This window comes from Accipiter gentilis, chromosome 16 (genome assembly GCF_929443795.1).
Source record: "Accipiter gentilis chromosome 16, bAccGen1.1, whole genome shotgun sequence".
In the NCBI taxonomy this organism is placed as follows: Eukaryota; Metazoa; Chordata; class Aves; order Accipitriformes; family Accipitridae; genus Astur; species Astur gentilis.
In genome coordinates, this window is record NC_064895.1 from 9908490 (window position 1) to 9934803 (window position 26314).

The window sequence follows — 26314 nt, forward strand, 5'->3', positions numbered from 1 at the left end:
TATAAAGTCTTAATGCAAGAATCTGTGTTCCAAACTGTCTGCTGTTGGTATAATTATTTTTTTCCTTTCCTTACCCTCACTGTATTTTAAATGCTGTTGTGCATTATTTTATTTCTAATGCATAATAAATGAGCGCATCATTTAGGTCCTTCCCTGTTTCAGACATTAAAGTCCCTTTAACAAGTCCTAGAAACTTCCATTTTTTACAGATACCCACACTGACAGAAAGACTTAATAAATAAATAAATAAATAAATAAAAATGTAATATGAGGTGAGATTTTGTCTCAGAAATAAGAAGAAACAAATATCAGTGATATTTGGATTATATTAAAACTTTATCAGTTCAAATTGGCAACCTTGGTGTCTTCTGTTAATATGATTGAAATGTTGACCACTAATTGATTTCTAGGGAAAACTTTTACAATTAAATTCAATTATTTTGTTAATCTTCAGTTTAATAGAGATTGACAAACAAATCACTTCATATACATTTAGCCCATTAGAATTCCACTCTCCTCATCTGTATACAATTCACTTTCTTAAGTCTTTATGAGATCATGAGTTTTGTTGAAAGGTCAACTCCTTTAATAGGGAAAAGTGCTCAGTTTGGGGTATTTCTAAGTTGGTTGGTTTGAGATTTTTAGTCACTTAATTTTAATCAGCATATGGCTAAGCTTTGATTTTTATTTTTTTTTACATTAAATAACAACAGACAAATCTTGAATAGCTCAAAAGAGCTTTGCTGTTAACTTTAATAGATTTGGGGGTCATCACAAAATTAAACACGCTAAATGCATGCACTATTGTTATTGGCTTGTATCCATATTCATTGGTGGTTAACTATAAAAAAGGAAAAAGACCTGAACCAGATGATGATGACTGTTTTATAATATATGAAGTAGGTACAGTTTTACTGAACAAATAAAACTGTGTTCTCATCAATTGTGTTATTTTACATGTGAAAGGGATGACTTGTCTCTAGAAAATAATATTCAAAAAATATATTAATTATATTAATAAAATAATGTTAATTTAATTTTAATGGAAATACTCCCTTGTTCTAAGCAAAGTCAAAGTTTTGTGAAGATTTTAGTATATAGTATATTGATGGCATATTATTTCCACACAGAGGCATAGCACATATTTTAACTTAAAGTGAATAATATGAATATAGTGTGCAATATGTATACTGTATGCATATGGATATGGATACGGTTCTTGCCCAAATGCTTTGCTGTCTGGTTATTTTCATCACTTCTTTTTAGAAAGTATGTGTTGAATTCTATACCATGAGTATAGTGAGAAGTAGTGTCTGTGTTCCCACCTACATGTAATAAACCTTCACAGCCCATCTTAGAGCAAATGTATTTATACATCTATAAAGTAGCTGACAGAGTAGCAGGGGAAATGTGTAGTTTAAGCAGTGAAGTGTAATGTTATTGTCTACTTTCCAATTGCTTTTTGGAAAATAAACAAGCAAAATCATGTATGGGCCGAATTTGTATTCATTTAGAATAAAAGACCGATATTTATTTCTGTATTTTAGCTGATCAAAACCACGAGAATTCCTGCTCAACAGAACATAGCTGAGTCTAAAATGAATTAATGTATTGCATATGAATGCTGCAGCTAAAGCAAAAGTGAGTTTTTTCTTCATGCAAGACAATAATTAACCACAATGTAGCCAGGCATCAGCTAAATTTTTGAAACTGTGAGCTTGCTGAGGCATTAGGAACAGCAGCACTAGTTTTATAAAAGTAAACTCCATTAAAAGGGATATACACTATGTCATTTTTCTGTGTTGCCCTAACATGAGCGACATCACTGAATCTCATTTGTTCCTTAGAAACTTTATTTGCCAAGGAAATAAAGTTGATCTTGGGAAAAGGACTGTTGACTGAAAAGGTTGGTAGCTGACCACCCCGATTCTTTAAAAACGGTATGAAATGGTATTTTTTTACTATGGATCTTTGTCGATGATCTCAGAATGTAACATCTCAACTGACAGGCATTATTAGTGGTCATGATTTTAAAGAATTTTACTGAAAAACATAAACAAGTGGAACCCCTATTTCTTGGGACAGAATACAATCCCATATCAGAGTAACATTAAATACTACATTGGACACCTATGACAGAACTTAGGCAAATTTAGGCCCTCCAGCTAAAGGATTTCAATAAGCTCATATTCCAGTAACCACAATAATCTATTGCATGTCCAGATGTATTTAGAAGCATTTGGACTGCACAGTCTCTGAAGCAACCAAACTCACTTAGGGCTTCAACCTGCCTGGGAGACCCACATGTCTGTGCCAAAATCAGAAGGCCTCTGATCTAGCGGGCATGCTCGCTTCCTTCTGGCTTCATACTATGGCTCTGTGTGGCCAAGGACCCCTATACACAGAAGGCAACGCAAGAAGAGGAGGGCTCCTCTTTTTCTTTCTTGCCTCTCTTTCCTAAGCAGCCTGTGTCTGGTCTGCAAGGGTGCCTGTTACCCACGGAGCTTTTGTGCTTCCAACCATGTCACAGGCCAGTGGCTATACATGAAATTCTCCCCCTTTCTCTTTGTTGCCCAGGCTCTGTCTCTCACTGTACAGATATTTGAGGTCTATTTATGCCCTCCTCTGAGTGGAAGGAAGAAAGTCCCTCTTGTAGTCTTTTCCTGTGCATTCATTCTCCAGTTTTAGCATTTACTCACCTCTTGACTTGAGTACCTAACACCCATGAACCAAGTTTGAAGCCCTTCTTGTTAGGTTAGCAGATCTGTTCGCAAACACATTCCCTCTTTCTAAGGGAAAGAGCCATCGTAACTGATGATCATAAAAGTTGGTTTTGAAATTAATTAGCCTGTCATTGAGCATACTTGTAAAGTCTCTTCTCATTGTTAGACAGAATCCTACATCGGTCTTTGTTTTAGAGTACTGAAGCAACCTGTCCCTTGTCCTCTCCCTGTTGTAAAAACTGATGAAAGATAAGCATGAAAGAAGCTTTTTCGGTTTTTGCATTAAGAGTTAATTAACTCAAGCCTTCAATGCTAATTGCCTTCTGCGGATTCCAAGATGTGTGCATAGTCATGGAAGATATTAATTGATGTGGATAGCAGCAAAAAAAAAAAAAAAAGTACTATGTTCCCCAAGCCTGACAATATTAGTTAACTGTAAGATCATGCTGAGATGGAATTGTCAAGTTTTGCAGATGGGAGTGAGAGACAAACTACTAACCAGCTGATGTGACCTTGTTAGACGGCTGAAATCTTGCCCTAGGCTAAATGTAGGGACTTAATTTCATTGTGAAGGCTGCGGTAGGACGCTTACACACTCTTGCCGATACCTCCTGCTCCTAGATACAGGCCCTCTTTTCCCATCATTTAGCTTCCAGCACTTTCTTTTTCCTAACTCTGTGCCCTACCCAGCCTTCTTACTCCTGCCCAGGAATCTCACTCCCCTACAGTTCGTGTACAGACAAGAGTTCGGCTTTGTATCAACGATTTGCTGAGGAGAGGCAGGAATTTCATTAGCAAGAGGGAAATGCTGTGGCCTGCTTTTAGCCTTCCCCTTCTGCTTTTGGAGCAAAGAGGCTTGCTCACTCTCAGATGAGCTACTCTGGTGAAGGGGACCCAGTATGGAGGCATGGACAAGATAGGCAGAGAGTACATGGGCTCAGGACTGCTCAAGGCTGGTATTGCCGCTATGTGAGATAATGCTAATTAATGCACAGTGATACTAGTATTGCGTGATACTGCCTACATTTACAGTGCAGTGCTACCAAGATGGCCACCACCACTCTGCCCAGAGAAGCAACTGAAACATCCATTGGTTCTGCAGAATAGCTCCAATGGAACCTGCCATCAGGAGCTCCTGGATTGTGAGACAGTCTGCTAAACAAGGAGGATAGATCAAAGCTGAATTATTTCTGGGAACTCTCTATGTCTATGGGAAAGACAGTGAGTGTATACGTGTGGTCATTGTAACGATTAAGCCCTCTTAAGATCTGGAAGGACAGATACCAGTGCCAAAGATAGACTAGTGCCATGCTTCTGAATAGGGACAGGAGGCCTAAGAAATTCCTTCTATGAATGAGGCAGAAACACTGTTCTTCTGCTATTTGGACAGTGATATTATCAACTTATCATTAACTCATGAAAAGATCGTTCTTTTCATGAGTTAAAGGTATATGCATTGAGATACTGATACCTGAACAATTACACAGGTGAGAGTTTTGTAAATTGTCTTTTATTACAAATAATTACTCTACAGATCGTTTCACCATTGCTTGGAAAACATTAAACAATTGATCTAGGACAGATACTAAACTTTTCTTAGCTTTTGCAGTTCAGGCATGAGGTCTTCCTTTTAATAGCTAAATTCTTAATACTTTGACTAAAGAATCTTATCAGGCTTAAACTCCCAGTCTACATCCCCATAATGTTCAGAATCGCCAAGGTTAGAGCTGGAAAAACTTTTACATATTGTCTGGAGCAGTGCAAGCCAAAGATGGCCACTATACCACATTTGCTAATGTTTTGAATTTTCATACATGTATGAGCTATGTAAATTAATGTGGCTATTAGGGTATAGCTGTATGAGTGGAAGATAGTTTAATGCGTATCTTAAGGTTGATAACCTTGTAGATCTCATCTACCTCTACTTACAATCCCCAAGTGTTTTGTGATAAGCTAATATAGTATAGACCTATTAGACCTATGAGAGAAAAACTCATTTCCAATTGGTAAGGAAGGTTTTTTTTAAATAACCTATTCTTTTCCTCTCTCTTGCTTAAACTGTGAGTTCTCAAGCCGTTAATACACAGCGCTATTTTATTTTCTGCAAAATTCACTAAAAGACTGCTAAGCCTTGATTTCTTGTGTTAAACTTCCACGTAAACAATTGTTGTAGGTAACCAAGGGTGATCACACAATTGCAAGTGTACAGGAAGCTTATTCCAAAGGCAAGAATGAAAAGGGATAGTGCTCTGTACTAGCGATAATGAGTGGAGATGGGGGTCCTTATCACAGAGCTGTCTGAGAACCTGTTCAGAGTCACTGAGGAAGTGCCATAGGCAGGCTTTTAAATTTATATAGCAAAAACCATATTAATTCTGTTCTAAAGAAAATGCTGTTAGTGTATTTTCTAAGTATAAACCTTATATATGTATTTGTAATGTTTATCACAGTGAAAATGCAACATATTCTGTTTATTCTCTAGTATTTGTCTGCGAATAATTTCCAGACCAGTTCCATTATTTGCAAATATTGAATATTTGTAAAATACTTCAGGCTAATTATTTGTGCATAGTTCATTTTAGTATTCACCATTTGTGGCTGAGCAATTAGATGCTTACCCATTGGGGGAAACTAATTTAATATGTTTTTAAAATTGCTTTGCTGAGTCAGAGCTCAGCTAGTATAACCTTTTTAATTGGAAAATAATGGAGAATAAGTTATGACTGGTGCTTAATGCCACCTTATAATTACTGAATAAAATGTAGGGATATTTAAATGTCATTCTAATTGAATATCAATCACTGAAATCTTTTTAAATGCCAAATAATATGACCTTTGAACATCAATGAGCAAAATAATTTATTCAGAAATAATATACATCTCTGTCATTGTTGAGCTGATGATAATACTAATCTGTACTAATAAATGAATTTCATTCCCAGCCCTTTCAAAGTTCTTTGTAAAATGTCCTATCTGTAACTCAGAAATTCTTATTTTAGTAGAACTCTAAATATTTTTATTAATAGTGGAATGAGGAAACCTTTACAATTACTAAATGCAAAAGTTCTAGATTATACTAAAAATCTTTAAAAAACAATTAAAAGGATGATTTTCAACTTAAGATTATTAATAATATTTATTACTAATTTCAATCACCATTTTTGTGTTGAAATAATTTTTTGGAATTGAAAGAAACTATCCAGATACAAAAATTTCATGTAATCAAATGTCTAAGCATGAAGCAACATTGCAGTTTATGAAGTATCAATGAGAGCGAAGTAATGCTTCCTTCGAAGAAAAAAAAAAATCAAAGATTTCACAAGGCACAAGGGTATAATTTTAAAAATGGCTCGTAAGGGGGGGTGAGGGAAGGCTGGAGACAGGATCTGATCTCTACTCACGCTGAAGGCAATGGGCTTTTTGCCGTTAACTGTGAATGGTGAATGTCATCAAACGGTTTCATACTACATCATCAGCAGAAGCTTTTTCATGTGCTTTCAGGATCCATCATATACCCAAGTTAGCTAGCCTTAAAAACACATGTAAAGAAGAATGTTAACAAACTTTTTACTGTAAAGCTTACTCGGAAGTTTAAACAGAACTTCTGCATTTTGTTAATTAAACAGATTTTTTTCTTTCTAACCTGAAAGGTGGTCAAAGAATTGGTGTGTATATATAGCACTGTCTAGCAAGTATCAGTGCTAACTAATGAGTGATAGTTGCTAGTTCTTATTATTAAATTACATTAACTAACATAGTGCTGCACTGGCATGTCACTTAAGTTTACAAATGAAAAAATGTTGCAAAATAAAAAAGACTGTCTACAAAGTTTAAATCAGACAGAGAGGTCAAGTAGACAGACAGCTTTTTCATAACTAGATTGCAATGACTAAACACTTAGGCACTGTAACCTGCACATTTGCTAGAAATGATGTCAGAAGTCATTAATAGGTCAGGTCTAAGCAGTTTTCCAAAAGCTTGAAATAGTCAGATTTTTCTTTGTTCTGTGTTGCATTTTGTGAGGGATGGTTTCCACGAATCCCTTACAAGAGTGACTTGAAATATAGAAGACCTCCAGTTAGTGTCTAGCTGACAGATCTGATACTGTCAGAAGTTTTTGACAATTTTCGGTGTTGCCAGCTGAGTGTCTTCCCACACAAAAACTGCATAAAGTATTATTTTTATATGATAAATGACGATGATGGTTGTTCTCTCAAAAATCATACTTTTTTTTCCAGTCTAAAACATATATGTGCAGTTGGCAAGGGGATACCCTGTGTTTCACAGTTGACTTTGCTCTGGGATTTACCTGTTTTGACAGTAAAACAAAGGTAAGAGGAAAAAGAAAAGAAAACTCAGTTTTATTTTACTGTTATTGAAGTTATCAGTAATCATAATTTTTTTATGTTGATCAGAATGGTATTTTTTTATGTTGATGTCGAGTATTTCTTCCTCAAATGTACTGTACTTTTTATTTATATAGCACTACTGAAATGTAGTCAGTTTGGGACTTGAAAGGAACAAGCATAGTTGTTCCTTAGCATGTAAAGATAGATTTTGGAGAAAAATATTTAAAAAGTATTTTCCTTTCGAAGTTATAAAAGCAAAGGAAGGTTATATTTAGCAGAGAACTTAGTGTCTTATAATGAAGAAACTTCAAGATTTTTAAAAGATTACCAGTCATGAAAAAAATGAAGTGTTACCTGATTCCATTTGTTTTGAAGCTACAGATATAAAATAGGATTAATTATTCTTCCATCACAAAAAATTTAGGCCATGTCTAAAATAAACAGAACAAGGGCAAACACATTTCAAAGTCATAATCTATAAGATTAAATTCACTTATCTTGCAAAACAGTGGCAATATATAAAGTGCTGACAGGAGATGGTTTATGATATATGCCAACTTCCAAGGCCTGTCTATAATTCTACTATTTTATATATATAACTTAGTGATACTTTACATTATTCTAAATGGATTTATAAATTTGTTTGCCAGTAGCAGTAAACATACATACAAAAAAATGTTTCTCCATTAACAGAGCTGTACAGTAGAAGGTTTCTCTTTTGAAATATGGTCTTCAACGCCAAACTGAAAGGATTTTTTAAATATATATTAAAGAAATTCAGTCAGTCATTCTGAGTTAAGAGGAAACATACTGCATTTTGAAATATTGACACAGGATCTGGTTTTTGTGTGTTTGTATTTTGGGAGTTTGGGGCCAAAATGCACAAGTCTATTGAAATCTTTGTGCACAGAAATAATGACCAAGATCATTGTTATTTGAAAATTTAGACTAATTGCATTAAGTGTGCTATCCTATGAGGTGGCATAAAGCTTCAGGAAATATGTTTGCATACATTTCTCTGCATCAGGTGATACTGCATTCTGAAATAGTGCTTTTTGCACAACTGTATACATTTACGTGTAGCCACAAATTAACTGTGGAAAGTAATCTCATTAGTTTAGACTATAGAAAATGTTTCTTTCAAATTTGAAGATTGATTTAAAATTATAAACTTCTCTATTGATAGGACTTTGGCCACAGTGCCTACCTTCAGTATTGATGAGGAGGAGGCTTTAGATCAACCTTTGTTGCTTACCTAAGGAGAAATACAGAATACCGTCATATAGATTGATTCTGTTGTTAAACTGTAAAAATTCTGGAGACCTCAGATACATTTATTGTTCATCTGTGTGAGAGATGGAGATATCTTTTTCATCCTCAAGCCTGAGTGAGGCAGTAATGGGCGGCTTCTGCAGTTCATCTTACTTCCATAATTGTCAGCTGGAGTTGACTGTGTTTCCCCATACTCACAGCTTTTTCAGAATACTTCCTACCAGCACTGAATAGGTTGTTGAAGTGGTCAAACAATTAACAGTTCATTAGGGACACAGCAATTTTGCTGAAAAATTTATTTTTTCTTCAAGATGATAATGAATTTCAAATTAAAGTCACCTATTGATGCAAAGAATGCACTTACACCACAGCAGGTGTTCATACAGGCTTATTAAAATAAAGGCCAGTCCCCCATCTGCTCTATGACTCTGAGCCCGGATCTCAAATTTTAGGCAACCAGTTCATGTACTCATTAAAAAATGTTCTTCTTTACAGTCTAGAAAATAATATAAAAAAGGCCTTCTTATTACAAATGGCGAAATAAAAAGGGCAAGAACTTTTGCTTAGGAGTGTGGTGAGTTGACCCTGGCTAGATGACAGGTGCCCACCAAAGCCACTCTATCATTCCCCCTTCTCAGCTGCACAAGGGAGAGAAAATATAAGGAAAGGCTCATGAGTTGAGATAAGGACAGGGAGAGACCACTTACCAGTTACCATCACAGGCAAAACAGACTCAACGTGGGGAAATTTTATTACCAATCAAATCAGAGTAGGGTAATGAGAAATAAAAACTAAATCTTAAAAACACCTTCCCCCACCCCTCCCTTTTTCCCAGGCTCAACCCCACTCCCAGTTTTCTCTCCCCCCTCCCCCACCGAGTGGCGCAGGGGGACGGGGAATGGGGGTTGGGGTTGGTTCCTCACCCCTTGTCTCTGCCGCTCCTTCCTCCTCAGGGGGAGGACTCCACACTCGGCCCCTGCTCCACCGTGGGGTCTCTCCCATGGGAGACAGTCCTTCACAAAGTGCTCCAGTGTGGGTCCCCCACGGGGTCACCAGTGCTGCCAGAAAACCTGCTCCGTGGGCTCCTCTCTCCACAGATCCGCAGGTCCTGCCAGGAACCTGCTCCAGCGCGGGCTTCCCACAGGGTTACAGCTTCCTTTGGGCATCCCCCTGCTCCGGCGTGGTGTCCTCCCCGGGCTGCAGGTGGAGATCTGCTCCCCCGTGTTGCTCCCTGGGCTGCAGGGGGACAGCCTGCCTCACCAGGGTCTTCACCATGGGCTGCAGGCGAATCTCTGCTCCGGCGCCTGGAACACCTCCTCCCTCTCCTTCTTCACTGACCTGGGGGTCTGCAGGGTTGTTTCTCTCACATATTCTCACTCCTGTCTTCCAGCTGCTGTTGTGCAGCAGTTTTTTTCCCGTTCTTAAATCTGTTCTCCCAGAGGCACTACCGCCATCGCTGATGGGCTCGGCCTGGGCCAGCAGCAGGTCCATCTTGGAGCCGGCTGGCATTGGCTCTGTTGGACATGGGGGAAGCTTCCAGCAGCTTCTTACAGAAGCCACCCCTGTAGCCCACCCACTGCCAAAACCTTGCCATGGAAACCCAACACAGAGAGTTTGAGTGTTGTTTAGAAAACTCTTTTCTAGAACAGTTCTGGTTGATTCTTAAACTTACTTGAAAGAATTAACTTCATTTCCTACATGTTCTGCCCCAGGGGCATCATGGGCTCTAACTCATTCAGCTTTTACCAGTTTGGGCCCATAACAGAGATGCTCTTGTGGCCTGAAGCTGCTTTATATCTGATCGTAGAGATTCTTTTTATCTTGTTGGCTTGGTTGGTTCATCTTCCCCATCCTGTGCCTCCAGCCGCTCATCCAAGATAAAAGGATCCCAAAGTATGCATTTTCTTCCACCTTCCAGAGCCATCTACTTCTCTTCTTTTCCACTCAGTGTCAACTGTTGAGAGAGATTATGACTCCAGCAATGCCTATTATTGCTAAATTGTTCCTAAGTTCTTGTTTCATCTCTACCGTAGCAGTTATATTATATAGCGAACATTCATCTATCCTATTTAGATCCAAACTCATTTAAGCTTTGAATACTTTTCAGGTGGTCTAATTAGGCCCTCTGGACCCAGTTAAATCTGTTCATGAATGTAAAGTTTAAGCACCATCACAATGCTGTAGCATAGTTGGGTTTTTCTTCATCTGTTATATTTGTCTAAGAAGTCAATGACATTTATGTCTGCAGGGAACCAGGAGATGGAATCAGGCTTTTTGTGCCTTCCATAAATATTTTTTTATTTATAGGGCATTCTCTATCAAACTATGAGTAGGGTTCTGAAGACCACTGGTAGCACCGGCCTACATGAAAAAAATGTTTTGTGTTGAGGTATATTGGAAAATGGAATATAGCAAACTTTTTTCTGTGTGTGCTTTTGAAATAGCCTTCAAAGTATTTAAATTGTGTTTCCTCAGCAGTGTCCAGGGACTGAATCCCATTTCAACATGTGCATAGAATTTTCATTAAGATTATAGGTATTAAGGAAACATCAGCAGGAAGTCCGAATGCAAGTTGTTACCTTGTGGTTTTTTAAACTTATACATTTTCAGGCAGTCAATAGAAACCATTCAAATAAACAGAAAATGACATTGGTTTCAAGAATAATTTCCCAATATTTGTTTTTAGAAAGTATCTCCATAAATATTAAAATATACCTGTCAATTTAGGATTTGCCAACAGTAATAAGATGCCATTCATAAACCTGTAGGAGACCAAGAAGTCTAGAATTCTTAGATATTTTACAAACAATTATGTAATGTAGAACATATTGTTGTCATTTGTGAGGCTACATTCAATAATAATATTTTTGCATTTCTATAGCTTATTTTATCTGAGGATTTCAAACCACGTTTGAATTTACATCAGTAAATTCAGCTTTGCAACATCTATGTAGGACATTATTATCTACATTATGCAGATGAACCAGCTGAAGCATGAAAGAGTGAGATATGGTATGGAATTGTGTTCATAGTGAAACTGATGCAAATATCCTCATGGATCTTTCTGGAATTAAGCTTTTGCCTTGGATTTTGATATTATGTAGGCAACTGAAACTTTTACATTTCAGGGAATCTCTAAATAATTGTTTTATTAGTGAATATTAATATTGCATCTTTTGCTTTCACATATGATACAGAGCTGTTAATTTTATTTGCTCTGCAACCAGCCTCTTATCATGTGCTGTGTTTACTGCCCCAATGCTTTACCTTAATACATAAACATTGATTATCAATCTATAGTTCTAGGTAGGAGTCTGTAACAGAGTCCTTAATCAAGTTTCTTTCTGTTTAGAATGTGCTATGGAGGTTTAAATTCTCTCAGCTCAAAGGCTCTTCAGATGATGGGAAAACAAGAGTAAAGCTGCTTTTTCAGAATCTAGACACCAAACAAATTGAGACAAAGGTAAGCAATATCCTCTTTCTCAGTTTACTAAAAAATGAAATGGAATTTACTGTCAAGGCATCAAAAATTCCATTTACTACTGCACATGCTTATGGTGAACTCCACATCACAATTTATCTTTTTTTTTCCTATTGTCTAGAAACCCCACAATAAACCAAAAAGTGGTGTAGTACCTATAGATTTATTACAGTTTGTACAAACCTGTTACTGAGTTGCGTTATGATGATGTTTTACTGTTTCAGAAAGATGATTTCTGTGAAGTTGTTTAGTCAACCTATAATAGATATATCTAAAAACTGCTTCTAAAAAGGATAAACCAAAACTTTTTAAGCTGCTGTATAGTAGACTTAAAACTTTAAGCAAATAATATGTGCTTAAGCTTTACCAATAAAAAGATTATGTAACATTTATTAGCTTAAAAAAGGGAATATTCTTGCAAGAGGCCAAGCAATTCCTGAAACCCATTGGTTCTACCATGATTTAAGAGCACACAGTGCTTTGCAAGATCTGGAATTAAGCTGTGGAGACATCCAGCCACTACTATAGATAAGATATTACTGGTGTCTCTTCTTTTTTCCTTCAGCAATCATCAAATAAAACTGTGAAACTTACACTTCAGATTCCTAACTGAACTTCAGCAGTTTCTAATTCAGGATTCTAGTTTGAATCATCATCTGGAGGTTTGGCTGTAATACCTTAATCTCTACTGTTTCTGTCCTGTGATCCCAAGCTTGATGATGACTAAATAAATAAAAAGATAATTTTTCAATCATGCAGTTTTAAAAAGAATGAGGAGAACTTTGATGTGATATGACAGAGAAGAGGAAGGTAAGATTGAGGTTCAACTGGGATTGGTGGACAAAAGCTAATGAAAACAACAGAAAAATATCTGAAGATCTATGAAAATTCTCAAATACTCTTACCTGGGGTTGTACAGGTTGAAGTCAATTATAAAGTGATACTTCTATATAGTGACCATATGCAAAGGTTATATATTACCTATCCTTCTAATGTTTAAAAAAAGTTGTAAGAAGAAAATTTCTAACCTTCCTTGTTTATCATAAAGTTACAACAAATGCGGTATGTCTTTCTCTGTACATCTATATTAGTAAATTATTCAGTATTTCATCAGCAAACTTAACCAGAGTTGTCTGTTGGATCTACTGTAAAAGATATTATAATATCTGTTACAAAAGGTACAATACTATAATAACTTGACTAGAGGAGCAGGTCATTTCCACTTCTTTCTCACAGTACTCCTTGGAGACAGAAAAGGACTACTATCATCATTTTATACATGATCATCTGTTTCAGAGAGCTCACATAACTTGTTCCAGGTCAGACAGGAAGATTGTATTGGTGCAAAAGACATAATCTGAATCTCTGAATCTGTGTATTAAATCATTAGATAATCCATGTGTGTGATTGGCCAAGGGCTCCAATTCCATTGCTTGCAATGGAATTCCATTGTTTTCATACTGGATCATTCTGCTTCCTGTTGTGGTAGAAAAATCTGATTATTTTAAATTTTATTTTATTTTTATTTCTGTGCTCACTTAAATTATTTTTAATTGGGTTTACCTGTATTTTACTCTTTAGATAGAAAAAATGCTAATTTCAGCATTTTTTTGAAAATTTGATTATCTGGATAAAAGTGAGTTCTAATGATAATTTCACCGCAGATTTTGTCCAGGAGACAGGTTCATTAAAACATTAAAAATTATTCTGTTGCATAGCTCTAATGAAAACACCTTGTAATTGGCAAAGTTTTCATGAATATTTGTGAGGTACCTTGAAATTATTAGTTGGAAGATGATACGTGATCGGTTCATACAGAATTCTAAGTATATATGTTCTAAGTATATATGTCTAAGTATATATATTCTAACCTAAATGTACATACGTGTTGTAAATGTTGGAAGAGCCCAGGAAAAGCTCATTAAAGGCAGAGGAAAGGCTGATACTAAGTAGCTGAGGATTTATCAGGATTTCAGTGACTATACCTTTTACCACTGCCTCTGCACAGTGCAGTGTACCCACTAGGATTTCATGTTAAATGGGACTGGGATACAGCTGTGCAGCCTCTCCACTTCAGATAAGTGGTATATATATATTCAGGTATATGCCCACCACCTAAACCATTTTATTTCTTAGATTTCAGAATTACAGAATCGTTGGGAAATAACCAACACTAATACCCGTAGCATAGTGCAGTATCTGCCTCAGTTTATTGTACCGAAAGAGATTTCGTAGAGCCAGATGGTGCTGTACAGTGAAATGCAGCCAATGATGAGAAACAGAAAATGTCATCAAATAACAGAAGTTTCATTTTTTCTGAGTAAATGAGCCACTACATGTGAAATAAAGCTTGATACAGATGACATGTTCACTTGGCAGTAAACAGTAGAGTTAAGGTTGCAAAAGAATTTTCCGAATTATGTCTAATTTTATATGCTTATAAATTCTTGGGCAAAAAAAATCACAGTTGGGAATTCTATTTTTGCATCCTGGTGACTAGTTAGAGATGATGTTTTTTCTTCTCCTATAAATTTTAAGCCAAGTGCTTCTTCCTGTGCACTTCAGTTTTAGGTGAACAATAGAGTTTTCCATTTAAAAAGTTTTCTGTTCAAAGGAGCTAATAAGGCCTAGATTCCTGTCAGTTGTTTCTCATTCAGGTCCTTCTTATTCCCTACAACTTCTCATAGTTTCCTACTTCAGTACTTCCCTGAACTTACCCTGCCATTAATACTTCCAGTAATAATTCCACTTCGACTCCTTGAAATCCTCCAAAAGTCATTGCAATGCATTCATATTACTGCCAAGTCCCAGCATATTTTTATCCAGCCTGACAACAGGGAAGAAGTTCTTGCAGGTGGTTTGTAGGTATGTGTGTATTACCTGGTTAGATAACCCATAAATAATGGGTGGCCAAAGGACCCCTGCCCCCGCGGCTGGTCAAGGCAGGAAAGGACGATGCTCTCCCTGCCTTCACTTCCCTGCAGGGTGGTACCAGGACATCCCAATCCCTACCAACAGCCTGTGCCACACTATTAGAAATTCAGTTCCTTTGAGGTGTCCACCTCTTCGACAAATAGGGCAAAAATTGCACACATGCACATATATGTGATTTCATTACTTTATTTCTGTAGGAAATAAGACTTACTTTTTTAGAAGAGATACTGAAGAATTCTGAAATTGCAACATAGCATGTAAATTGATCTGTGTGAAGCAGTAGTTCTGCAATTATTTTGAAAGGGGGAGGAGAGTGATTGATTATGAAGTAATCTGGATTGTGGCATTAATGTAGAGTTTGCATGGATTGTGGTCAACTCTTCCTTGGATCAGCAGTTTGGAATTCTTTGAGCTGGAGATGCCTTTTCATGTCTCTTTGGTAGGGGGCTCTTAAACCTGTGTGCTTTTCAGCCACAATGGAGCATGTTGACTACACATGTGCCTTTTTACACAAAAGAAGTTCATGTGCGAAAAGATACTTGTTTTTATCTTTTCTTAACAGTTACAGCTTAAAAAAAAGACATGAAAATGAGAAGAACAAAAAAAAAATCTCTGAATACTTTAGTAGTAGGAGAGAGCTGAAGGCATGAAGGCACCTCTTTAATTACCTGCTTGGTAGAAGTCTAAAGCTGGAGCATGCTCTGTGAAAATTATATCTTTATATAATATAAATTTTTGAAGTAAATTCTCCAATGAACAAATGTGAGCAGATTTCACACGAAATGTAAAAAGCAGCCCCCTGATGCAAAAAACATCTTCCTGCCAGATTTTAGAGTCTCAGAAGTGAGTAAGCCATTTTGGATAAAATTTTCATTTGAAAAGTAATCTGTTGCAGAAAACTGGTATGGTAAATATCGACCAAAACATTTTATATTTGGCAAAGCTGTATATAGCTTATGTATCTGAATACAGGATCCAGTTCCGAGAAATTACAAGTAATCGTAATAACAGTAGATATTCTTAGCCTACATGACATGTACCCTGAATTTTCAAGGTTGCTTTGAAAAAAAATAAAAACTAAGTTTAATACTTCCAGGATTGTATTGATGCTTTAACTCCCTTAGCTAAACTGTAGCTACTTGGAGGATAACACTTTCTCTTCCAAGCATATTTTAACTGAGCATTTCCCTTTTCTTCTTATCTTATTTTTTTGTTCCTTTTGTACTCCTTGGAAAAGAAGAGATGGAATTAGATTTTTACAATTCATTCACCTTAGAAATGGAAAGAGAGTTTATTTATCTTTCTTCACTACATTTGCTCTTTTACTAACTTGGTCTCAAATATTTCACCAAAGAAAGAAAAGAAATCATAGTATTGCTAGACTGTTATGAGACATATTGGAGCTTCAACTAAATGTTGCTGGTCTCATACACTTCTTCTCTGTTACACATATAACTTAAAAGGCCTGCATATTTATCTGAGTGCATTCAGTATGCTTTCTTCAATGACTTCAAGCCTCAACTCTTGTGATTTCAGACTGGTACAGTGGTACAATGTGATCTGATTTTGCAATTAGACTCTGCAGCAGTTTTGCATTAATCCTGTTCTCTTTATGTTTTGGGTTTGTGTGGTGGAGTTTTGCGTAGCGGGGAAGGGGCTGCAGGGCCGGCTCCTGTGAGAAGCTGCCAGAAGCTTCCCCGGCTCCAAGTCGGACCCACCGCTGGCCCAGGCCGAGCCCACCAGCGACGGTGGTAGCACCTCTGGGAGAACAGAGTTAAGAGGGGAAACCTGCAGTGAGTAGGGGATTGGGGTGTGAGAGGAACCCCTGTGCAGATCCCGAGGGGAGTGAGGAAGGAGGGGAGGAGGAGCGGGGGAGGAGGGGATGCCCCTGCAGCCCGTGGGGAGACCAGACGGCAGGCTGTCCCCCCCCAGCCCATGGAGGGGACCGGGGGAGCAGATGCCCACCTGCAGCCCGGGGAGAGAGGAGCCCATGCCGGAGCAGGGGGATGGATGCCCCCCAAGATGGCTGGGACTCCAGGGGGAAGCCCGCGCTGGAGCAGGCTGTGCCTGGAGGACTGCAGCCCGTGGAAGGGACCCACGGTGGAGAAGTTCGTGGAGGACTGTCTCCTGTGGGAGGGACCCCCTGGTGGAGCAGGGGACCAGTGAGGAGTCCTCCCCCTGAGGAGGAAGGAGCGGCAGAAACAAGGTGTGAGGAACCGACCCCACCCCCCATTCCCCGTCCCCCTGCGCCGCCAGGGGGAGGAGGGAGAGAAAACCAGGAGTGGGGTTGAGCCGGGAAGGAGGGAGGGGTGGGCGGAAGGTGTTCCAAGGTTTGGTTTTACTTCCCATTATCCTTGTTTTGATTTGATTGGTAGTAAATTAAATTGATTTTGGTTTTTCCCCAAGTTGAGCCTGTCTTTTACCTGTGACCCTAAGTGGTGAGTGATCCCTCCCTGTCCTTGTCTCGACCCATGAGCCTTTCTTTATATTTTGTCCTCCTCATCCCTCCGGGGCTGGCGGTGAGGAGTAAGTGACCAGCTTCATGGTGCTTTGTTGCTGGCTGGGCTTAAGCCATGACACTTTGAAACAGGAGAACTTCAGGAGAGTGATCAAGGACAGGTTAGCAACCGTATTTCTTTCTTTAGATTTACTGTATTTATCTGAAATTATATTCATTCCATATTAGTACTGTTGAGAAATATGGCAAATTAAGGAGAGTGCAAGCAAAACTCTCTCTTTACAGCAACATTAATCTCTAGCATCAATAGAAAACAATCTAGCTCTCAAGCCTTTCTGTATTTTTAGTAACATGTGTCTTCTGTTGCTGAAGTCTGGCAGATTACTACTGAACATCTTGAGATATTGAAAAACATTTGCAAGATGATGGTATATAAGAGTTAAGATTTTGCCTGTGTGATGGTGTTGGACAGTCTGATTGCGGTTGAAAATTTCTTTTAATATTTGCTGGAATGGGTGAATTTAGTTGGCTGCTCTTAAACAAACATGTCCAGAACAACTTTTCAGATGAGTTTCTTGTGTGTTAGTAAAGTTTACGTCTGCCAATGCCACATTTAAAAGTGTTTCAGATTTAGCAGTAGGTATTGACATTTGGAATCACTCAACCTGAAAACGAAAAGCCATCTGACTCTTCCAGATCCCTGTAGAACACTGTTAAAAGACTTAAGTACAATTGATAGAGTTGCAATTAATCTGGCACTGAATGTTGGCATGATAGATCTGGTTCTTATGCTTGCAGGGTAAGAGCACCATTGTAGCTTTTCCTTCTGCTCTTTGTGTGAATGACAGTCACAAAGAGGAGGCCAAATAAAAGTTTATAGCTGAAGAAGCTTTCATACAATAGCTGATAATTTATCTGAGTGTGTTTATAACGCTCTTGAAAAGCTGTGCAATACTAATACATTCGTTTTTCTCAACCATGATATAGCAACCAAGCCCTGGTATACTTGCTGAGACATAGAACTGAATTTAGAATTTCCCATCCTGTTTTGACTTTCATGTGGACTGGAGCTAAAACCTAGATACCTTTATCTGTTCTTTTTTTTACAAAAGATATGGTTATCATTTCAATCTGATTGAAATAATATGCTGAAGAATACAGTAGTAATAGTGCTCTTGTGAACAACTAATAAACACTGAGGCTTACCAATATCCTTAAAGAATTCATGAAATGCACAGGGCACAATAACACTATCTGTCAGTGTCTCTATTATCTGCCTTTTATGTGATACAGGCTCATGTCTTGTTCAAATAGTGATTCAACAGCTCTCGGAAGTAATCAATAAAATTAAGTGAGTGCGTGGTAATGATGCAACAGGCCTGTCAAGCTCTTTATGATATGTAATAAATCCAACTCTCATAGATGGGTGGACAAAACAAGAACATATATTTTTCTTACTTGGCTGTGCACATGTAGTGATCGAGGTCAGTGCAGTGTGTGCATTTTTTATATTCTCAGTACCAGCAGGCAGTTTTGCAGTCTTTTGCTCCCACTGCTTTAATCCAATCTTTTATATTCTTGTCTTGCTGTCTTCCCTCTAGTGCCTTTGTTGTATTTAATCCACTTATTAGGATACATACAGTAAACTGAAATAGCTCTGGTTATTGAAATCTTAGACATGCACAGATTCTTCTAAATACACCAAAAATAAACTGACAGTCTTAATTAAAGAAATAGCAGTGATCACAGATAAGGCAAGCAAGCATAAGGGTGGTGTTACATGATGTAGAGCAAATAAAATGATCAGTTACTCAGTCATCTGCCTGGCTGGGTATGGAGGGGAATCTTGCTTAAAAAAAAAAAAAAAAAAGAAAATTATTAGAGCAATGCACTCATCTGAAAGAAGTTTCACTGGTGTTTTTTTCTAGGAAAAATTCACATTACATTCTAAACCTGAGAAAGCCAGATTTCCACCCTTAAAACTATATTCAAGATAGTTTCTTGCTAAGAGACATATAGTGTCTATGTCCTCTGACTATGCAACATCTACATTTCCCCAAGCCAGAAGGCCATCCTTATCTTTTAGCAAAACCATGTTTCCAAACTAACACCCCTGTCCTCTTCCCCTTTCCCTGTTGTACTCTGCATGCAATCTATATCCACCACCAGAACACCAGTTCTCTGAGCAACCTCTATCCTGAGCCTGCACAAATCCATACCCCAACTTTTCCTTTGGATTTCCTCAACACCCGCACCTGACTAGCCAGCTTCAGGATTGTGAAGGCAGCCAGCGCAGACATGAAACATCCTTCAAACACAAAGCACCACAGCCTAATCCCCATTAGTGGTCTCCTGGGTCAAAAACTACTGTGATAAGCTGCATTTCTGGGAGGTTCTGGTGCACGAGGCCTCAGGCAAACCCCACCTCTCTGATACCACCATAGTGACCACCTCTAACCAAGCCCTTCAAGAGGACACCTCCAGAGCTCTGTTCCTCTTTTATGATCCTAGATGATCGCTCACCCCTACAGACAACGTAAAATAGTGAAGATATGAGAGAATGTGAGAGAAGTGAACCAGCTGGTGAACTGCATGAGGAGCTTACATGACACCTATTTGGCTACCCAGCTCTATAACAACTTCCAAAACTAGCACCACTATTGAAAATAATCCCCCTAACTGAGGGACTTGCAGTACTAACTGGAGAAAATACACTGTTGTCTTCACATAAAACATAGGTTTAGCAATACTGCTCCTCTTTCAACTCTATGTAGATTATCTTTTCTAGAAATAAGAGCATATTATTAGTATTCAAAAGATTATTCACAACAGATTAGACAACTTCTCTCAGATATGCAGGAGGGACTACTGCAGTTTGATCCATGCTCTGAACTCTGACAGAAACAGAGAGGACTCTGCAGTAGGGGCACTGGGAACGACTGGCTCCCAGTGATGAGACATTCCTGTCCTTGCTCTTTTCGTATCCCAAAACTATTCACACGTCGTTGTTAGAGCAACGAAATCCTGCCTACAATCTATGTTAGGTTACCTCTGATTGCTTATCTTGATAAAAATGTATAGATTAGAAGTGCATAAAGCCAGAGCAGAGAAATGGAAAGCTTTCTGAAGGGCTCTCCTCTCAGTTCAATTTGGCTGTGTTTGGTCAGCATGTTGAATGTCAGAACCTGAGGTGAAATTGTTGGATGATTTCAGCTGATTTTGGAGCAAATCTATGATTAATGTGAGTGGGTTTCTATTTTAGAATATATTGTTTTTAAAGATGGTAGTTCAGGAGATGTTAGCCCTTTACTTGAGCCAAGAACGGATATACTGAGGCCTGTATTATTTCATATTGAGTTGTATTTCATTAATACTCATGAGTGTGTACTTCATTTTAGTTTTATAAAATTTAGACAATAAGAGTTAAATAATGGCACTATTTTTTTCTGAAAGTGTTTATATTAATTTTTATTAATATTTACAGTAGATATCTACTGTCAATATATTTTAAGAAACTTATTCCCATACTTGTTCCATAACTATCAGTCAAAAGAGAAAAAGCAGGGGGTTTAATGCCAAAAAAAAATGCAGAATAAAGATTACAGGGGCTGAAATTCCTCAAAGGATTTTAACCAACATTCACACTTCATTTTTCTTTCACAACAAGATCTAATTTTCAGTACGAGGCCCAAATGATTACTTCAGCAACCAAATGCCAGTTATTAACAGTTACCTAAGTGCTTAGTTTGACATAAGTTCTCAAGAAACTTTTCTTCTTTTAGGATAATTATTTCTTAATTTGTTGACTAGCAAGTATGCAAAACAGAAGTTTGAGAGAGTTTTGCCTCTTCCCTCAATGCTATCTTATTTTCTCCTTATTTAACTAGGCATGAATGATAATAAATAGCACATTCTGCTTATTGGTTATATTGATTTGTGCCCCTCTTTTTTAATTAGATGTGTTTTGTATTTGCTGTTTTTTATAATCTTGGAAGTGTCAGTTTGTAATTTGTACTAGATATCGAATTACAATAATCTGTTTTAAATTGCTTATTTCTTCAACAGTTAGCATCAAAAATGGCTACACATTGTTTCTGAATTCAGATATATTTTTTTTGAAAGTTGTAAGAAAAACAGCCAGCAATTCCAGAGAAGAATTTTGAAGGGAGGGGAGAGTCATTCCATTTATGTTAACATATTCTCAAATATGTTTAATTGAGAAATTCTTGTGTTTCCAGGTTCTGGAAAGTTAACATTTGTTTGTCTGATGATGACCCACCCAAGACAAATTATTATACGCATCTAAAAAGCTCTGCTTACATATTCTTTGCAGGACGTAGGGGCTGAAATCATTGTTCTCTTAGGCTTCTGTGTGTGCTGAGCAAGCACTATAAGGAGGACAGCTTGGTGCTGAAACTTTCTGTCTTCCAAGGCTAACATGTCTGAGGTCTTTCCCTGTAGTTTTTGTGGATGTTTCATAGAGAATAAAGGCATTTGTAAGGCCTGTTACACCACAGAAAGAGCCTGTCTTGGGAGCTTGTTGAATATAATTCTGTAACTCTTATTGTCCAGTAATATTGCTTATTGTCACCTTATGCTGGAGACAGCAGACAGTAACAGAAAATTAAATTTTTCTGGGAATAATAAATTTGCTTAGTGGAAAATAAAACCCCTGAGACAATGTACTATATGTGCCTGAGGTTGTAAAGAAACTGTGCACAGGTTTAAAAATGAGTAGAATGTCATCATCATGAAGCAGAGCCCTCGAATATTGTCAGGGTGTAATGGTTTCTTTCTGCCACTCCTTGTCTCTCTTTTCCTTTGCGCTCCTTGCTTCTTACTCATTTCGTCTGCTCCAGTGCAGCTCCTCCATCAGTTGCGGTCCTTTTGGGGCTGTTACCTGCTCTGCCATGGAGGACCTCCTACTGCACTGGCCTTGCTGCCTTTTGGGGGAATTTACTGCTCTTTGTTAAATACATTTTCCCCTGAGGCGCCCCGGCCTTGTCTGCGGGGCTGAGCGGTGCCCTGGGGTGGGTGGGCTGGAACCAGCTGGAACCGGCTGGAACCGGCTGTGTCCGGCTCGGGGCAGCCCCGGCTGCTCCTCACAGAGGCTGCCCTGCAGGTCCCCCCACTACCAAAAATTTCCCAATTATGCCCAATATGGGGTCACAAAATCATGCTCCACAAATACTAGCGAACAATTTAAGACATTCATTAGTAGTAAAACCAGTCCTGCCTAGTAAATACATGGCCTTTCACAGAAAAATGGTGTGATGGTGAGCTTTTCCAGAACAGTAACCTTGAATTCCAAATATTCTGCTTGAGGCAGTTTTGTTGAGAAGATACTGTAAAATACTGTAATAGGAAAAGCAGAAGTCCAGTGCTTTGCTTTTTGTTTAAAGGCAAGCATACCGAGTGTGCCTTAATAAACTACTTTGTAGCCAACATGTTATTGAAAACTCTTCTCCCCAAACCAAAAACTGTCCCAAATGTCCCCACAATATATTTCCCAGCTGCAGACTTTACAAATAGGAGTATCATGTAAATTGAATGTTTCTTGAATTATATTTGTTGTCATTGTATCAGAATATCACTCCATTTCTGTCTGGGGAGATTGGGAAAAGGAATTTAACTTGTGCACAGAAGGTGAAATATATTCTAAAAAGTCAAGGGAATCTGTCAGCTGGTTAAGAGTAACTCTGCCTTTCTTTGTGAATTAGGGCATATGAATTTCATACCCAGCCATATTTCTATATGCAGGCTGTGGTGTGACTTTACCTTAGCTTCCACACTGCCCCTGGCCTCCCAGCTTGCTTATCTGACTCTCCTTCAGAGGCTGCCAAGTATGTGTCTTCCTCACCCCTCCGAGCTCTGACTTGATACCCCATCATCCTTAACTTATCAAATACTTTAAAATATCTTGCAATATTTGAAGGTTCTTGCAAGTCGAATGCTTTCATTGTCCAAGCTGAGTAAAAGGTAAACAATACAGTAGCACAGAGTAAAAACTAAATTGTCATGCAGAACTGGCAGTGAATGAGGTACGGACATAGAGCTTTTATTCTTAATACTTTTCACTTTACAGTTCCCTATAAAGATTCAAATTTTCATTTGAAGTCCATTGTTGTTTTCTGACTAGTCTGTTCTGTATTTATGTAAAATGTTTATAAACCTGAATATGAATTCACGTTTTCTCTTCTTTTTTTTTCCCTCTTACTTCCTTTTTCAGGAACTGGAATTTCAGGATCTGACAGCAGTTTTACACTGTATTCACTCCTTTATAGCAGCAAAAGTGGCATCTGTGGATCCAGTATTCATAGACAGTCAGAGTATTGCAAGAAAATATATGTACAGTAACTGATATCAGATTATATGTCATGACTATGGAAAATAAATTATTTTCTTAAAGAAAGTAGTTATTTCATGCACAATATTGCAACCTTGTGATTTTATAAGAAGTCTATAGTTGTGTTATCTGTAACATTAAGGGTTTACACAATCCATTAAACATTTTGAATCTATGAGTTAACAAATATTAAGTCAAACTGAATCAGTTTGTCGTATTCAGCATTAATCTAAAATTCTAAGTGAGTATTCAATCAATAATATTTCTGGTATCATTTTGATTTCTGCTCTCATGATCATACATACATACTTCCCCTTATTAGATAGAAACATGGAATAACATTTCATAGAGTCATAGAATGGTTTGGGTTGGAAGGGACATTAAAGATCACCTAGTTCCAACCCCCCTGCCATGGGCAGGGACACCTTCTGCTAGACCAGGTTGCTCCAAGCCCCATCCAACCTGGCCTTGAACACTGCCAGGGATGGGGCAGCCACAGCCTCTCTGGGCAACCTGTTCCAGTGCCTCACCACCCTCACAGTAAACAGGTTTTTTCCTTACATCTAAACTAAATCTACCTTCTTCCAGTTTAAAGACATTACCCCTTGTCCTATTACTACATGCCCTTGTAAAAAGTCCCTCCTCATCTTTCCTGTAGGCTCCCTTTAGGTGCTGGAAGGCTGCTGTAAGGAGTCCCTGGAGCCTTCTCTTCTGCAGGCTGAATGACCCCAACTCTCTCAGCCTGTCTTCATAGGAGAGGTGCTCCAGCCCCCTGATCATCTTTGTGTCCCTCCTCTGGAGTCGCTCCAACAGGTCCGTGTCCTTCTTATGTTGGGGGTCCCAGAGCTGAACACAGTACTGCAGGTAGGGTCTTACAAGAGTGGAGTAGAGAGGAAGAATCACCTCCTTTGACCTGCTGGCCACGCTTCTTTTGATGCAGCCTAGGATATGGTTGGCTTCCTGGGCTGCAAACACACATTGCCAGGTCATGGTGAGCTTCTCATCAACCAATACCCCCAAAAGTGTGTGTCTGAAATTTGGCCTCTATGTCTGTTTTAAAAAGCGCTGGGCACACAGCTTTTTTTTTTCTACAGCCTTCAGTATAGAAAAGAACCAGTTATTGAAGACAAGTGCCATAGGAGTTGAACTTTTATCTTGCTTCTATATGTTTGAAAAATTATAGTTCCACAGTCCAGTTCTTTCATGGCCTGAGAGTTTAGGTCTGTCAAAATACTAAGTATTCTATTTCAGATCAAGGAAGAGAGTTAAGCACACACTTGACTCTAAGCTTATGAAGTAGCCCCAGTGTAAGCACAATGTAATGTTAAGTATGTATTTAAATATCGTGGTAGATCAACTAAAGAGCTTTAGATTCTGCCAAGAAGCCTAACCATAGGTGCTCAGTTTTAGAAAACTTGCCATAGGGTTTTCTTACCTATTAATAATGCTTCCATGAATCATTCATTTATTCATTCATAGATTGCCTTGACACTATCCTTTGATGTGATGCTCTGTATGGTTGAGAACAGCTTCTTTAATGACTGTTTTATTTGGAGGAGGAGGTTCCCATTATAGGGTGAACATAACAAAAAGTAAAGATTTTTCTGGGCCATCTACCTTTTTTTTCCTACAGCTCAAACCCTGGCTTATACACAAGTGAAGTGGGTTTTGTCCTTGCTAAGGAAATAATATGGTTCCACTTTTCACATATTCCTAACCTGCCTTCTGAAATCATCTTCCTGTGTGCACAGATACTACTTCCTGCTACTGAAAGATTACATAAAAGGAAGATGCTTTAATCTTATGGCATAGTCCCTGTAAATAATACTAAATATTGCAGGTTTCTGTGATAGAAGTCTCAGTTGTTCTCAAGTGCAGTTTTGAGGCAGCATCAGGTTTGGGTTTTTTTCAACAAAATAATGAAAAAATCAAGCAAGAAGGATATTCTAAATCAATACAATGGATGTGGAGCAAATTCATTAAAGTTCTCCCTGAATTTTAGGAGTCTAGTAAAGTGTCCTGCTAAAGTAAAAGCCTAAAGTTACTGTATCCTAAGGAAAAGAGGTAGGTGCCTTTAAAAGCTCTCAGGTGAGGAGTGATTCTACAAACTTCAGTGCTTAAATTTAGTCAGAGGTGTTCCCCCTCTGAGGTCTAAAGGTAGTTAGCTGTCTTGGCAGACTGCAGTGGGGCCTCCGTCACTTACTTTAAGTGGATGCTTATCTGTCCACCTAAAGCTTATGCACAAAGAAAGTGCCTAAAGTAGGTGATTTTATCCTGCCATAAGGATTACCTGTTGCCAAGTGTTATCCACAGAGAAATTCATTTGAACAGTAGTGACTCTGTGTGCAATTCCAGTGTTGTTCACGGTTCTAATGTTGTTTGCAAGGAGGTATAGTAGGAGTGCTAATTCCTGCTAAAACAATATTTAGCAAAGGTGAGAAATATTTTTATTAATTGTAAATAAAAATTTACAGCAATTATGGTATTTTTAAACAAATATCATGTCAATTTTATATTCTTTTTTTTTTCAAAAAAAATCAAACAAAAAATTGTCTTTCTTAAACATGCTTTTATTCAAAATGTTTCATTTAATTTTCAGCTTTCCATTTTATTTTCAGCTCTGTATTTACTGAGATTTTTACATTCACATATTACAGTATTAAAATTAGAATAGCTTTCTTGCAATCAATTCTCAGTTATTAGCATGAAGAATTATAAGTAACAGAGTGTCTGTAGAATGAAGAATGATGG

At 38.0% G+C, this 26314-nt stretch overlaps 1 protein-coding gene across 1 annotated transcript in view; it reads left to right on the forward strand.

Moving 5' to 3' along the window:
• Positions 1-23578, forward strand: part of SNTG2 (syntrophin gamma 2) — a 304975-nt gene extending 281397 nt beyond the window's left edge. The window contains exons 15-17 of the mRNA XM_049818624.1: positions 6962-7054; positions 11697-11807; positions 23447-23578. Of these exons, the coding sequence (XP_049674581.1) occupies positions 6962-7054; positions 11697-11807; positions 23447-23578 (336 nt within the window). The remainder of the gene's footprint in view (positions 1-6961; positions 7055-11696; positions 11808-23446) is intronic.
• Positions 23579-26314: the final 2736 nt, after the last annotated feature.